The sequence below is a fragment of the Podarcis bocagei genome, assembly GCF_964188305.1.
Source record: "Podarcis bocagei genome assembly, chromosome: 1".
Taxonomy (NCBI): Eukaryota; Metazoa; Chordata; class Lepidosauria; order Squamata; family Lacertidae; genus Podarcis; species Podarcis bocagei.
In genome coordinates, this window is record NC_138125.1 from 61,984,842 (window position 1) to 62,001,591 (window position 16,750).

At 42.7% G+C, this 16,750-nt stretch overlaps 1 protein-coding gene and 1 long non-coding RNA gene across 12 annotated transcripts in view; one reads left to right on the plus strand and one right to left on the minus strand.

Moving 5' to 3' along the window:
• The window catches only part of LOC308571620, a 47,143-nt gene extending 37,830 nt beyond the window's left edge, over window positions 1-9,313 (minus strand). Inside the window, exon 1 of one of the 3 annotated variants that reach the window (XR_014001553.1) lies at window positions 8,315-9,313. This is a non-coding gene — a long non-coding RNA (uncharacterized lncRNA). Of the gene's footprint in view, window positions 1-240; window positions 530-8,314 lie in introns of those variants that run through there. The other 2 variants (XR_014001554.1, XR_014001555.1) reach the window with 2 other exon arrangements.
• Window positions 1-16,750, plus strand: part of NAV2 (neuron navigator 2) — a 535,542-nt gene that overhangs the window by 361,364 nt on the left and 157,428 nt on the right. For 8 of the 9 annotated variants that reach the window (XM_081213978.1, XM_081213981.1, XM_081213973.1 and 5 more), the window contains exon 4: window positions 12,894-12,966. In XM_081213978.1, coding sequence (XP_081070104.1) covers window positions 12,894-12,966 — 73 coding nt within the window. Of the gene's footprint in view, window positions 1-6,847; window positions 6,973-12,893; window positions 12,967-16,750 lie in introns of those variants that run through there. The other variant, XM_081213980.1, reaches the window with a different exon arrangement.

Genomic DNA, 16,750 nt, shown 5'->3' on the forward strand with positions numbered 1-16,750 from the left:
GGCTCCAAGTTTTTAGTATGGTCATAGCATCTTTAGCTACAGTAGGGACGTTAAAATACCCTTCGAAGTACATCTATATACTCTTTGAAAGGAGAAGGGGCATTCTGAATATTACAAGAATATAAGCCACCTGCGTTACACCTAGACCTGCTTCAAACATAATTCAGATGACACAGTTGCTGCTAAGTGCCTGAAGTCACATTTACATCATATTTTAAAGCACCCTTATACCACTTTCACCTCATGGAGAATCCAAGAACTGTAGCTTGTTGAGGGTGCTGGGAACCGTGGGTCTGTGATTTAATCCCTGTTTTAAAAGGCTCCATCTGACCTACACATTTAATGCAATATCATACCACTTTAAACTATCATGGTTTAACTACCAAAGAACGCTGGGAAGTGTAGTTTGTTAAGGGTACTGTTCCCCTCACAGAGTTACGATATTCAGCACTAATCCCTCTGCCCAGGATCTTGGGAATTGTAGCTCTGCGAGAGAAACAGGGGTCTCCTAGCAACTCCTACAGCCTTAGAGGTGGGATTCCACTAAATTGTGGCATTCATGGAATGCGGTCCACTCACAGAATGAGACCCTCCTCCTGTTCTCTCTGCACCTCTTAAATCTGCTCTGGAGATTTGTGGAACAGCTACAAGGGCATTGGGGAGGGCAGTGAGGGAAGTCCCATTGTGCGAGCAGACCTTGTTCCCCATAGGTATTCCCTGTGGGAATTTGATTCTAGTTCCCATTTACAGAGCTATGCAAAAGGAAGAGAGCGGGTAGTTTCACCCTTTAATTAGTTCCCTTTTCCCTCCCTAAAAAATACACAGGAAACTCTCTTTTAAAGTTCAAATAACAAATAACTTTTACTCAGTGTACTTGCACTTGTCGGTTTAAAGATACAAGACAGGCAGGTGTTACTTATGTTACTAATACATATTACATAGAGTGGTATCTAAGACAAAAACTGTTGCAGATTAACTCTGAAGCAGACAGCAGCACAACAGAACAGACCTACTTCTCAGCTGCTCAAAAAGACCGTTAATAACTGCCATAACTGTACCAACTGCCATAACTGTCTCTGGCAGAAGGTGTATGACATCAGAGTACTGTATTGGAATGCTATAACCCTTCACCTAGCATTTGGGATGCTTTCATCCCACTTAGTGCTATGTTGAATTCCATCCATTGTTTGTGTGGAAAGGAAAGTGTTATCCCTGTACACAGCATTTCCCAAGTAAAAATGTGGAGGCTACAGCGCTTTGTAATTTAGACGGATCCACAATGCTTATGCTTGCATAGTCCAAAATGCCTTTTTCTAATTCCAAATGTGTGCTCTGGTTTCTGGATTATATTAATAGAACCCTATTATTTCTATAGTCTGTTAAACAATATACAGTGAGGCAGCCTGCAATTCTTCGTGCCACATCAGAATGTGAGGGGGGAACCTTGACAGGGATTTAATTTTATGGCAGAACTCTTTATACAACTGCTTCCACCTAGGCTGCTCTGACTATTTAAATATGCCTCTATTTATAGAGTACCTACTACTGAGGTTTTCACACCTGAAATTGGCATTCTATTGAAGGCAGAAGTAATATCCTTTCTCTATATTTCCAAACTCCTAAATCCTCTGAATGGAAGGAGTCTTCTTATTCTACTACTACTTTGCAATTTACTTTTAACACTTTTGGCCACAATTTAGTAGCATTGTCCTGTTCTGTTGCTGTGCTGAGAAATAGAGATCTCCTCAACTTTGCAGTAAGGGTCTTCCTGCATTGATTATTTTACATATTTTTCTAGAATGTTTTGTTAAAAATTTAGAATGGTTCAGAATTTTACATATATCCAAGGCTGCCATCCTATGCAAACTAATGCTCCTTAGAAGACCAGTAATGTACACAAGTGTAGGATTCCTCTGCATGTCACAAACGTTCTGAGCTACATTCTAAATTTGAAATGCTTCACACTTTATTTGGTATTCAAGCTACATCAAGCATTTGGACAAGTCTATCTTAGCTTGCAAAACCAAGATATGCATAAGCAGTTTCCCTGCCCTTGTAACCCCTGCCCTTGTAATATGAGCTGCAGTAAAACCAGGAAGCTTCTAAATAACCATAGTTCCCCCTTTCATTCAAAAGAGGAAACGATGGTTACCAGCTTCAGAACAAACCAGGATATTAAACCACAGTTTGAAGGCCTGTGTTGATATGAACTATGATAGTCTGAACTGGCTCCAAGTGTTACACTAGTGTGTGTTGCAGAAAACACCTGTGATCTGGGAGGGAAATGTGTTTGCAACCCCTTGGGAGGCGTGTGGCTCTCTTGCATGGTTGCACAAATGGTTCACAACTCAGTGGCAGGGCACAAGCTTTGTGTGCTCTGTGTCCTGGGCTCAAACCGTTGAAAGGACCAGGCAGTGGGTGATGGGAAAAGACCTGTGCTGAGATCTTGAAGAGCTTCTTCAACTCAGAGTAGACAATTACGGACTTGAGGGTCCATGGTCTAACACAGCATAAGGCAGTTTATAGGTTCCTGTCTATTTTAGCTTCAGACTTTGCTTTTACCTTTCAACCCCATAATTCTATGTGCTATAGCTTGTGAAGGGCTAAAGCAGGGGTCAGCAAACTTTTTCAGCAGGGGGGACATCCACTGTCCCTCAGACCTTGTGGAAAGCCAGACTATATTTTGAAGGGGGGAAATGAATGAATTCATATGCCCCGCAAAAAACCCAGAGATGCATTTTAAATAAAAGGGCACATTCTACTCATGTAAAAACATGCTGATTCCCGGACTGTCCGCGGGCTGGATTTAGAAGGTGATTGGGCCAGATCCGGCCCCCGGGCCTTAGTTTGCCTACCCATGAGTTAAAGAGTCAAATTTTCCTACTTTCTTGTATAAGCCTGAGTGTGTTTCCATTGTCTTTCTAACACAGCAGGTTTGTCAGTTGTGTGGCCAACAAAATCCTGTGGGGCTGTTTTAGTACAAAATCTTAGAAATGCATAGCAGGGAGTATAAAAATCAAAACCGAGACAGAGACTTCTTCCAAGTTGTAGTGGAATGGACACAGATGGGAATTGGAAGAAAAGCATACATGGGATGCATGTATCCAGCTGAAAGATCTGAGCCCAGTGATTTCAGCACATTCAGCCAGACTTTTCCATTTCCTGTTTGGTATTTTTCATATTCATTTCTAGTGATGATTCTGGTATTGCATATAAATCCAGCTCACATTTTTAAAATGTAAGATGCTGACATTCTCATTTTAAATATACTTTTAAATTGTTTCTCTACCTTTTTAAAGGATACTTTTTATTAAATATTTTTCTCATTTACAAAAGCACACGCACTGTCTCTATTTTCAGGTTATGTTTTCTACAGATCAGTTATATTTGTTGTGAGACAATAGTTTCTCTACTTTAAACAGATATGGGAAATGGATCCTGGCAGAGAGCAAAAGGGTGGCCACAAAAGGGAGTGAAGAAAGACTGCTTCTTCTCCCCAGGGTGGAGTGTATAAACACAAAATGAACTGGAATAAATCTGGCTGGGATGGATCTCAGTAACTGGTCCACCTTTCTGAGCTTTCTTCCTCTTTACTGGTTAGTAAAGAAAACATTTTATAAAGAGGGTAAGGACCTGTGCACAAACCCACTGGAACATGTAAGAGTATAAGATGAGCCTGTTGGATCAGGCCAATGGCCCACCACTTAGTCCAGCATCCAGTTCTCACGGTGGCCAACCAGATGTCTGTGAGAAGCCTGCAAGCTAGACATGGGCACAATAGCATATCTGGGGATAGCCATTCATATGCTGGGAGAAGAAGGCATGATTGTATGCCTACTCTGGCGTGCGCAGAGATAGAATTTTAGCTTTGTGTTGTAAGCTAGTCAGAATGCAGGTGCTAAGTTCAACCTGCATATATCAGGTTCCTTCACTGTATAGACCAGAAGCCTCACTGTATGGACTAACAGCAACATGTAAAGGTAAAGGTAAAGGTACCCCTGACCGTTAGGTCCAGTCGTGGACGACTCTGGGGTTGCGGCAACATGTAGGTTAGGGCAATTCTGCTGGCTCACCGAGACTACACCAGGTCTGGGGAACCTGTGGTCTTCCAGATGCTGCTGGCCTTCAACTCGCCTCAGCTGCAGCCACCTGGCCAATTTTCAGAAATAATGGGACTCAGAGGATGAAATTCAATGTTGCACTATGTTGAGCATTCCATCAGCGCAAGCTTTTCAGCTTGTCAGTTGGAAGGATTTCAATAATAATAATAATAATAATAATAATAATAATAATAATAATAATAATAATATATTATTTATACCCCACCCATCTGGCTGGGTTTCCCATGCATGCTGTTTTGGGGTTTCCTGACCCCCAACTATGCACCTGCAGGGGGTGCATGGGGAGAAGACAGGGGGAATGTTCAAGTGGAAGACCTTGCACAACAGGATTCATTAGGTGAATCCCTCCCATAGTCTAACAATATCTGGAGTGCTACAGGTTCACCATCTCAGTTCTTACCACATACCAGATTTGCCAGGAAGTATTTCATTTTTGCTATTACAGCCATTATGCTTCTCTAGACAGACATGATGGATAGAAGGAAAACTGTGGACATTATTCAGCATCAGCATCATTTATATGCCACCCATCTGACTGGAAACCACCAGGTGCTGTGCAGAAATACCTGCAAAGATTATTCCACATTACAATATGAATGTTAAAGATCATAAGAACTTTCTTTTTTGGCTGGCATTTGGAGTGATGTAGAGTAGAGCTCAGAGTAGACCAAGTGAAGTCAATGGACAAGCCTCCAGGTCAAATCAGGATATGAGTTCATGCAAATAAATAGCAAAGCTCTTCAAACAATGTTGCAGAGTCTTAAGAAGAAATATAATAGCACCCAGACACCATGTTCTTGCGCTTTATCTTGAGGTATTTTGAACTGTTTACAGATGTTCATCTTCAAAGCAACATTGTTCTGGATGTGCCATTTTTCAATCTGCCCCCCTTCAATTCTCTGGTGCTGATTCTGCCCATGTGTTTAGAAAGGGAGTGTTCCAGTGCTCATCTCTACCTCTTTTTCTTTGCTGTACTATAAAGTGGCCCTCAAAATGAGGAGGAGGTGCAGGACTGTTGAAAATCAGAACTGGATGCCAGATTTGTTCAAAAAGTAAAAGAAAACACAGAATCTCATTTTGGCAAATCAACAGACTTTGTTGTGTTTGTTTTGGATAGTGTGCAGCCTTGGCCCAGGGCAGAAAACTTAAGAAATGAAAGGTTTAAGTATAGGCCAGGGCTAGGAAACCTAAGGCCAATCGCCTTCTTAATCCGGCCTGCGGACGGTCCGGGAATCAGTAGAATGTGGGCTTTTATTTAAAATGCATCTCTGGGTTATTTGTGGGGCATAGGAATTCATTCATCCCCCCCCCCCAAAAAAAATATATAGTCCGGCCCCCACATGTTCTGAGGGGCGGTAGAGCGGCCCACGGCTGAAAAAGGTTGCTGACCCCTGGTATAGGCCTTCCCAACTGGGAGCTGATTCACACATCACTCCCCACACCCCTGCCCATAGCTGTGTAACTATAGGATTGCTTTCCACATTTGCATTTCTCCAAAAACATACAACACACGAAAATACACTCCTTTACCATGAAGTTACAAACTGCTGCAATGACATGGCTAAGAGGGTGAGCAAAGAAGCCACTGCTTGAAACTTGCTTGAGCCAGCCAGGAGGTCACTAAGGAGACTCAGAAAAGCCTCCATCACATAAGCACTGCCTACACATATAGTGGTACCTCGGGTTAAGTACTTAATGCGTTCCGGAGGTCTGTTCTTAACCTGAAACTGTTCTTAACCTGAAGCACCACTTTAGCTAATGGGGCCTCCTGCTGCCGCCACGCCGCCGGGGCATAATTTCTGTTCTTATCCTGAAGCAAAGTTCTTAACCTGAAGCACTATTTCTGGGTTAGTGGAGTGTGTAACCTGAAGCGTATGTAACCTGAAGCGTATGTGTAGTGGTTTGGAGTTACTCGTGCGTAAACTGTCCCTGTTTGGGAGCTTAACGGCCTGGGTAAACCGTCTTGACTGCACAGCCCATCTCCGCTGTCTCAGTCGCTAGCAGAATCTGTCTGTGGGCGTTTCTTAAACCTTTGCCAGCATAAAAGCTGTTTGACACCCAATCGTCTCCGCCTCTCATTGCGCGGAAGTCTTCTGCGCAGGGAGGGCGTGGGTAGTGGAGGACCAGTGCTCTCTTCACTGACATCCAGGGAAGAATCCCGGAGCCCTTTCCCCTCTTCCCCCATTTGCTCTCCTGGATCCTTGGTGTTACGCTGATTTCCTTCCCCCTCTATCAAGCTGCGTCTCCCCCTTGTGCTGGTACCTTCTCCTGCAGAATCGGAGAGCCTCTCCTTCTCCTGTTGCTCCGATGTCAGTTTCCTGACAGTATGTAACCCGAGGTACCACTGTACAATAAAGCATTTGATGCAGGAGTGACTAGTCCTCTGTTTGGAGGCCTGATTCAACCCCACTAAGCATTCCCCCCCCTGCAGCCACCCCTCCCCTGCCACTGTTTGACAGTGGGAGGAAAATATGTGTTGTTGTTGTTTTACAAAGACATAGCGCTGGGGTGTTGGATTTATTATTTTATTATTATTATTATTTTTAATTAAATTTATATAGCACCCTTCATCAAAAGATCTCAGGGCAGTTCACATAATAAAATACAAGATAAAACACAAGTAAATAATTAAAGTCAACAAAACAAGAACACCTCCCCTTCCCACAGATACATTTAAAAGGCTGTGGGTTAAAAGGCCTGGTTGAAGAGGAGTGTTTTCGCCTGGCGCTTAAATATATATATAATGATGGCGCCAGGCAAACTTCCTTGGGGAGAGCATTCCACAAATGGGGAGCCACTGCAGAAAAAGCCCGTTCTTGTGTTGCCATCCTCCAGACTTCACATGGAGGAGGTACGTGAAGAAGGGCCTCGGATGATGAATGCAGAGTCTGGGGCAGTTTATATGGGGAAGGGCGGTCCTTGAGGTATAGCGGTATTGAGTTGTTAAAAGCTTTATAGGTCAAAACCAGCACTTTGATCTAAACTCTCTGCCCAGTTCAGTACCCTGATAGTGATGCAAGACACCTGTCACAGATTTATCAGACCAATAATTTGATGAGCAGGGAGGGGCAGTAATCCTCCCCACTCGGGTGATCTGCTTGCCTATGTGTGTGTGTTGTGTGTGTGTGCATGCACGAGTACAAGGTGGCCACACCTGCAACTGGCATGCAGCCTGTGGAGTGTTGTAGAAGGGTAAATAAGGCAAACCCTTGGTCCAAAAAGTTCATGAATGGTTCCCACACCTGTGCAAGCTGCATCCCTGCAGAGACTTTCTTGCACAGCCAAGCAACTCTTTAAGGCTGCCTAGATGCACATACAATCTTGCATGAGTACAGTTTGGAGAACTGGGCCAAAGCTATCAAAATGAATTTTGATAGGAACAAATGTAAAATTCTACATTTAGGAAGGAATAACCAGCTGCACAAACAGAAGATGGGGAATGACAAGCTTAACATGAATCAACAGTGTGGTGCAGCAGCAAAGAAAGCTAATGTTATTCTAGGCTGCATCAATAGAAGTTTAGTGTCCTGATAAAGGAAAGGAATAGTCCCACTCAATTCTGCCTTGATCAGACCACACCTGGAGTACTGTGTCCAATTCTGGGCACCACAATTTAGGAAGGATATTGACAAGCTGGAATGTGTGCAGAGGAGGGCAACCAAGATGATGAAGGGTCTGGAAACTAAGCCTTATCAGGAATAGGGACCATATAGAACACACATAGGTTGAAAGGTTTGGCTTCACAGTCCTGCAAAGTTGTTAGGAACTTCAGTTCTGCTTGAATTCCTTTCACTATGGAGGCCTTTTTTCTGAGTGTCGCTGCCATGAAGTTGTGGCAGAGAATTTGGCCTACTCCATAATGGCACCTTCTCTGTAGAATCCAGTCCAAAAGGAGCTTGCCAAACCAGCTTTTACCCAGGTGTAAAACTCCATATTTGTTTCAGCAAATCTGAGTTGTGTTCTTTGTTGTACCTTAAAGTGGCACTCAGGTTTTAAAAAAGCTGTATCAACAATGTTTTAAGAAGTGATCGGTAAAGAACTTGCTAATGGACAATCTGTTTAATGTTTTTTGTTGGTTTTATTGGTAAAAAGTAAAGGTGTCCAAAGAAAACTAATATTCCAGGCACCTACACTTTAGTGCTGTTGTTATGATTTCAAGTCTTTTTATATACTTTGCATTTTCACTGTTGTACCTGAAATGCTGGATGTAGCTTGAGACAATGGTATGGCTCTCTCTCTCTCTCTCCACGTCCTATCCTGCTAGCATGGATAATTTACATGAAGTTGTCGTGTTAAGTATTCCTAGGAAAATGATACCATGACAACTGCCACAACAGATGGTATTTTTCTTGTCTCTAAGATACGGAACAAACATTCAGTGATGTCCTGCCCTTTTGTGATTTGTAAAATATTTTGGGGCTCCACTCAAATGTTATGAATCAAAACAGATTTCCTGGAAGAAACATGCTGGTGGCCGTCAGGAACTAGCATTCAAGTTGTATTAATAAAGGGGCATCAAAATAGAATTATGTAGGAGGACAATGAGTCTTGTGGGCCTTATTTAAAATTGCACTTAACATCAGTAAACTTTTAACCTCAATACTTTTGTTTTTAATAGAAATATCTGCACTGTCAAGATGCTTGCCTTAGTAAATAACCCACCTGAATTTTTAGTGCTTCATTTTGGCTTCCAGCCAAGTTGAATGATGTTTAAAGTTTAGGGTTTTGTTTTTTTTAATGTTAAGATCTTTCATATGTATCATGGGGCAAACTCTTTCACACACATTTTAAAAGTATGATCTCCCCAATTCATCAAAGGCTGCATCTCTCTGGGTTCCTTTATCTCCAGCAGGATATATATTCGGGGTGTTCTTTGTTGTATTCCTGCCAAATATCTACAACTGCAAGCATGTTCCTCTTGTTGGATTGGTGAAACATGCACAGTACTGTATTCAGCAATGGTAGAACCAATCATATATTTGAAGAGGGTAAAAGGGATGAATCCTTCCCTTTCTTCTATGGGTGCTGGCTTATTTTCTGTCTGATCTGACATCAAGTCTTTAATAAATGGCTACTGGCAGGGTTTGTGAACTAGCTCTAGTTGCTTTCTGAAATGAGTACAAAAAGTTCTTTTTTAAAAAAAACTTTGGGTCAGAGGACCAAGTGCACATGATGGTGTCCTGTTGGGTTAGGATCTCTCTCTCTCTCTCTCTCTCTCTCTCTCTCTCTCTCTCACACACACACACACACACACACACACACACACACACACACACCTTTTCTTTGCACGCCACCTTTCCATAATTCAGATCATGCATAACATGAAAAAAATCTCATAATTTGCAAATATAACAAAAATAGTCATAAAAAATAAAAACAACGCATCAAAAGGTACACAACCAAATCAACAATTTCCGCACTAAATCATAATAAGATCTAAAAATAAAAATACCAAAAAAATATTTTCAATAACAGCAACAACCCTCCTCTCAACAGAAACTCCTTAAATAATACCCCAACCCAAGTGTCTGTTCAACAGCCTCAGTTTTCGTAGCTGAAGTCAGTCAAGGTCCCCGCTGTCTCAGGCCAGGTGGAAAAGGCCTGCAAGGCAGGGAGCCAGGTCTTTCAGGACTCACACCCAAGATGGTCCACAGTGTCCTACATCATTTGTTAAGGGTATGCAACTTACTAGATTTCATGCTGGGCACTTGGAAGCTAGAGGATGGGACTTGTATATCAGCTGCATAGGATTCTGACAATGGAGGGTTGCAGGATGCAGGAAGCCACTACAGAACGAACCTTTCTGGTTCCTTCATGCTTCATAGTGGATTTTGGGTCTTAATAACAATTTTGATGCCCTGAAATCAGCTGTGACTGTGCAAGGAAATAGGGCATGCCTAGTTGCATTTCCGGACTCCCATGTGGATACTTTGTTTAACACCCATTACTTGAAACATATGCAACCTTCTGCACACTCTCTTCCTGGTTTCTTCACTTTTCATATTTGTCAGACTTAGACAATGGTAACTGAGGTGAAAGAATAGATTGAACAGTGTATCTTAACTCTAGATGTGCTAACTGATGGCCAAGAAGAGGCTACACAAACCGTTTTTTAAGTCTTCTCTCTGCTGTGATTAGTGACATTTACCAGACATGCTTACTAAGCTAGAAAGATTTTACTACTTATGCTTTTTCCAGCTCAGATCTTTATTGGCTGCTGTTTAAGCCTACATTATGTGCACTTTGCAGCAAGGCAGGTTTGCTATTAAACGATATGTGACCAAATATAGTTTTAGTTGTAGCTCTCTCTCTCTCTCTCTCTCTCTCTCTCTCTCTCTCTCTCTCTCTCTCTCTCTCACACACACACACACACACACACACACACACACACACACACACACACAGTGTTTTTTTCTTAAATAAATGTTTAGGGGTACTCTCATTTTCCTATTCATATTGAAATACTGTCCCTCAGTGAGGCCAAACTTAGATCCACAAAATGTTTAGGGGTATATGTACCCGTGTGTCCCCCCCAGAAAAAAGCACTGTGTGTGTGTACAGTAAAACATTAAGCCCTGTATAGTAAAATTGAAAGTGTGTGTTTTAGTATGAATGTGCAGAATAAATGATGGACTACAGATGTATGGTGTTTGTCATTGAAGATTTGGATGAAGACTGTCACATAGCAAGGCAAGGACTGAGTCACATTACAGGCGTAAAATGCCGCTCAGACATTCCTTTTCTTAATTTGGATCAAAGCTGGTTTTGGGGGAAATTCATCAATATGCAGTGTTTCATAAGTAAAAAACAGGATAGATATGGATTGTGGCTAATGTTGCGTGTACACTGCTTCCCAAACCAGCAGTGGTAGCATACAGGATGCAGAGTAAACTGAAGTGTGTACATAGCCAATAACTCTTTTGTGCATTAAACAAGAACATTTACAGGAAACTTCACACTCCACCCAGATATAACTCCAGTACCACCTACTGATTAAACTATATGATACTATCCATATTGTGGTCATATACTAAAATGTTTTATAATATTAGGGTAAACATTTTTATTGTGTGTGCTATTTTACTGTACATAATGAGCTTTTTATATGGAGGATTAGTTTCAAAACCGGTTCCCTTACTTGCAGTTAGAAGTTGCGGAAGTTTCTCTTGCATAATATAGGCCTGGTTTACACACACAGCATAATGAGGTAAGAATAAGGTAGCAGAATTCTCACCTGGTAGAATGGATTATACCAACTGCAGTTAGGCAATCACATTTCTTGTGTTAAGAAAACAAAAACCTCCTGCAAAAAGAAATCCAGCACAATAGGAACAGGCTAGGTTAAAAACATTAATAATAGGGTCTTGGGTTTTGCTCTGGAGGGTTGTTGGTTTCCATGCAGGAGCATTAAAAATGGTGCTCCCCTTCTTCAGCCTGAAGTGGCATAGCTCACTTTATCACCTCAGGATTCTACTATTTCCTTCTTCTGCGTGTCTTGACCAGGTCATATAAATTAGAAAACCCAGAGATATTTTTTGCTGGGGGAGAGGAGAGAGGGATAGCTCTTCTTTAGTCTCAAAAGCAATACTTTCAGTTTCTGTTTAGATACCTGGTGGTAATTGAACTTGGAGCTGGTGTGCCTTTAAATAAGAGGACAGAGAGAAATACAGTGGTACCTCGGGTTAAGTACTTAATTCCTTCTGGAGGTCCGTACTTAACCTGAAACTGTTCTTAACCTGAAGCACCACTTTAGCTAATGGGGCCTCCTGCCGCTGCCGCACCACCAGAGCACAATTTCTGTTCTCATCCTGAAGCAAAGTTCTTAACCTGAAGCACTATTTCTGGGTTAGTGGAGTGTGTAACCTGAAGCGTATGTAACCTGAAGCGTATGTAACCCGAGGTACCACTGTATCTGCATATCCCATATTGTAGTTCTCTTTATTTTAAATGAAGAAGAGACTCACCATGAGAAACAGCCGTTGCCTTCAGTAATCAGCTGCTATTCATACCATTTAGAGAATGATGTGAGTAAACATGCTCTGGATTCCAGTTGAGGTTTCTATTTTCCATTTTTGAATTCTACTGCCTCCATGACTGGAAATTTCTGCCAGCTGTCCCACTTAGGAGTAAATGAGAAACTTTCCTCACATCAAACAAATATGGTGCCCCGTGTTTATTTTCAGCAGACAGTGACAAGAAACATTGGAAAAGTTACTCTTGGGACCCATTTGTATATTGGGCTGGTAGCGTGGCACAGCTGGGAACAAACTGGCTCTAAATCAGTTGGCAGGCATATGCGTGTCTGAGAGAGAGATCCTTATTTGGTTGAGGCAGTCTTAACTGTGTCATAAAAAGGTTCCCCCAAATAAAGATTTTGTTACCTGAACCACCCGAACCACATGTGGAACTGTGTCACACAAACCACTTCCCATGGGGCTTATTCTCCCTGTGGTATCTAATACAAGTTAAGGGCAGGTCTGCATTGTCTTTCTATTATGTGAGTGATAAGAGCATAAGGTATTGTGACAAACATAAGCAATTCACTATGGCCTGTTCAGAAGGTGTCATGTTGGTGTAGCTCCTTGGGAGAAAAGGAGGATTATAATTGTAATAAATAGTAACGTAAAGTATTAAGCAGAGGATTTTGACACGAACTTCTGCCTGACAAGTTGATTTCACATGAATAGTAGAATGAAGTCCAAAGGGTGCAGTAATGCATTTTCATTTATCTCTCATTCCCTCTCTCTTTCTCCCTCTTTTTCTCTTTTTAAGATTGAAAATATAGATGCGTGCCTGAGTTTTTTGGCTGCCAAAGGAATAAACATACAGGGACTGTCTGCAGAAGGTGAGTCCGTATTTGTAGTATTTATATAGCAACAAGATTAGTGGAGCTACAGGACAGTCTTATAGATTACGATGATGACAAAATAATAATAATAACCACTGTCAGTGTGAATAAATATTTTATATCGTAACCTGCATTCATGTCTATTAGAGTTCAAGATAGCAGTGTATCTGTTTCACCTAATACTAGGTGTACAGTATAAATAGAAGTTAGCTTGTTTATCATTGTAACGGTGACACAATTTTGACTTTGACTGATTTGTGTGCACTCAGTTGGCCAAACCAGATTCAGGCAATGAATTGTGCTTTGTGGTTAATTTTTCTATAGAGGTCATATGTCTTAAAGGTGCTGATATAAAATAATCCAATGCTCAGACTGTAATTGTTTAAACTCCTTCATGGCATAATCATGAATTAGGTATGTTTCATGCCTGCTTAATTAAAAACAAGCTGTATGTTGTCTGGCTCTTATCCAAGCTCTGTGGGCAACTCCTGATATTCACTTGGGATAGACACGTTGAGCTGTTCCTGGTGCTATGAGGTCAATAGGGAAACTCTTGTTTGCATCAGAGTCATTGTGCACACAAAAGGTGATCCTTGATTGGGCTGCGTGGCGAAGCTATTTGTATGTTCATCACAGCTCTGAGTTGCTATTTTACTTTCACTTGCATGTTTGCAAGCGGAAGCAGGAGTGAGCCACTTCAATAAATGGCAGTTAAATCTGCCGCTGAACGCTTTCTCTTACCCCTCCTCACTATTCTCAAAATTAGCAGTTGGATTTGCAAATACAGGTGAGCCTGTTTTATTCTTGGTCATTTATGTGAAAGACAGATTGTGTGAGTTTTGTATGCATTTTTACTTGCGAATAAGGTTTACCTTGACAGCAAAAGCTGCCACAATTTCCTTGAGTTCACACTGCTGCTTTGAGAGCACATTTATACATGTCAGCTGCCAGAATGCTTAAATGGAAGATCAACAGATCAACTCTCGGCTGACATGGGAAAGATTCCCTCATTCCCTGGGTAGGAGAATCCCGGTTGCCAGCAAATGGAATCTCCTGGCTCTAAACAAGAACACTGAGCATGGAGGGAATCCCAGCTGCTTATGCCAATGGGATAATTATACTTTTTCTTTCTGTCTTCCACTCTCAGGCTGAATTATGTTTATGTTTAAAGTAAGAGCACTAAGTGGCAGACAAGTACTGTACATACAAAATATAACTTTCAAATCCAAAACAAGGGGAGCCTAGAAATTCAACAAGTCATTTTTTTGTTTTTCCCTGTACAAGGACATGATAGCTTTCGAGTTTTTCAGGAAAGGGTTTCTTCCAGTTAAGGGCTGGTTCACACATGCCTTTACACCATCAAAATTTGTTGAATCGCAGCTGAGTGACTCCATTGAAAAGCATTATGTTGTTGATATAAAATTATATGAAAGTCCTCCCAGGAAAGCACATTTTCACATGCAAGTCTGTTCCTCCATGCTGCTGCTACTTCTTCTTCTCTTCCTCCTCCTCCTCCTCCTCCTCCTTGCTTAGTACTGAGCCTCTTCAGCTAACTTTCTGTGTGGCTTCTTTTGTTCCCAATTGTGATTTGAGTGGTTTGTGTCACAAGGGGAAAAGAAGACGAGAAATAATATAAAAAACTGAAGTAAAGGAGATCAAGGCATCCAAGACAACAGAAACCTCACAGCATGGAAGCTTCCAAACACCAGACTGAAAAAAGAAACCCTCCCTGCCCTAAAAAACCCCAGAACATCTGGCAGTATTTTGTTTTCAGTTTTTAAAAATACCCTTTTGTGTGGCCAAAATGGAAATGACTGGGCTACAGACTCACACCGACAAAACCTATGTGTATATATTTAAACAGACACACAGGACAGAAGGGAGCAGCAAGAGGAAGTAATTCAGACTGTACTAGTCGGCAAAAAACAAAGAGGTTGATGTGCCCTCTATGTGCAAAGTCCAGTGGCATAGTGCCAGGTGAATTACCTCAGTCCATCTCCTGAGATAACTTAACAGGAAATGCATCTGTAGCGATTATTTGAAACCTAGTTTATGGCTTACTTTTAAACCAGCACTCTACAAAGTCCAGTACAGTGGTGCCTCGCAAGACGAAATTAATTCGTTCCGCAAGTTTTTTCTTCTTGCGAGTTTTTCATCTTGCGAAGCACGGTTTCCCATAGGAATACATTGAAAATCAATCAATGCGTTCCTATGGAAACCGCCTTCAGACCAGGTCTGGGGACAGTCTGTCCCCCGACCTCTTCTGAAGGCTGGGGGGGACAAGGGCTTTTCTTCCCACCGCCAGCCTTCAGAAGGCTGTTCTGAAGGCTGGCGGTGGGAAGAAAAGCCCTTCTCCCCACCTCCCGCCCCGCAAGCTCCGGCGACAGGAGCGCTTTGCTGCCGACCGCCAGCATTTTAAAAGCCCCCGCTGTCCCGGGGCGATTTTAAAATGCTGGCGGGCGGCAGCGAAGCCTCCGCTGTCCCGGGGCGATTTTAAAATGCTGGAGGGCGGCAGCGAAGGCTTCGCTGCCGCCCCCCAGCATTTTAAGATCACCCGGGACAGCGGAGAAGTCTCCGCTGCCCCAGGGGCTTTTAAAATGCTGGGGGTCGGCAGCGAAGGCTTCACTGCCGCCCGCCAGCATTTTAAGATCGCCCGGGACAGCGGAGAAGTCTCCGATGCTGGGAAGGCAGGCGGGGGGGGAGCAAAGACTTTTGCCCCCCGCCGGCCTTCAGAAGAGGTCCAGGACCTCTTCTGAAGGCCGGCGGTGGGCGAAAGTCTTTGCTCCCGACCGCCAGCATTTTAAAAGAGGTCCCCAGAGATTTCCCTATGGGCTTTCTTCTTGCAAAGCAAACCCATAGGGAAATTCGTCTTGCGGAACGAGTCAAAAACGGAAAACTTTTTCGTCTTGCGAGTTTTTCGTTTTGCGAGGCGTTCGTCTTGCGAGGCACCACTGTAATATTTTGCTACGCCGTTCGTTGGGCTTGGGCTTAATTTTTAGGGTGTGTTACCTGTATCGCTTATCAGAAGATGCATGTTACTGGGACATGAATTGTATTAGAACTTAATTGGCACTCATCTAGTTATTCTGGCCACAATGTCATAGGGTGGGTCCACATGAACTTCCTCACTGAAAGCACACGAGAGGGTTTGTGGAGTCTCACCAGCTAGCTAGCCCTGTGCATGCTAAACCAATAGGATAATCTTGCCTCTCTCACCAGCCAAGTGTTTGGTGGCTATGTGAATTATGCAGTCTTCCCTCATGCAAATTACGAATCCTGATTGACCCTGTGGCAAGAAAAGGCCACTTCACATGGCCATTCGCTATATCCACAGCTGCCATGGGCACTGATAGGTTATCTGCAAGGGGTTCCCACACGGCACGATTAATGTTGTCAGTCTTCATGCCACGTTTGCAGACATCTTTGTAATGCAGAGCTAGCCTGCCAATGGGTCTGGTGCCTAAAGCCAGCTCCCTGTAGAGCACAGCCTTGGGGATCCTGCATCTTCCATTCTATGGGCATGACCAGGACATTTCTGAGACTCAAGTACAAACATGCTGGGAATGTGGACTTGGGAGAGCACATCTTTGTGTGAGACTGTCCTGCCATGGGATGTCCAAATTCTTCATGATGCAGCACATATGAAAGGTATTGAGGCATCAGTCCTGGCAGGTGTAAATTACCCATGACTCTCTTCCATAAAGCAGCATGCTCAACATGCAAGCCTGGTAGACCTTCATCCTTGGTATTGGTTATTAGCATTGCATTCTCCACTCCACTC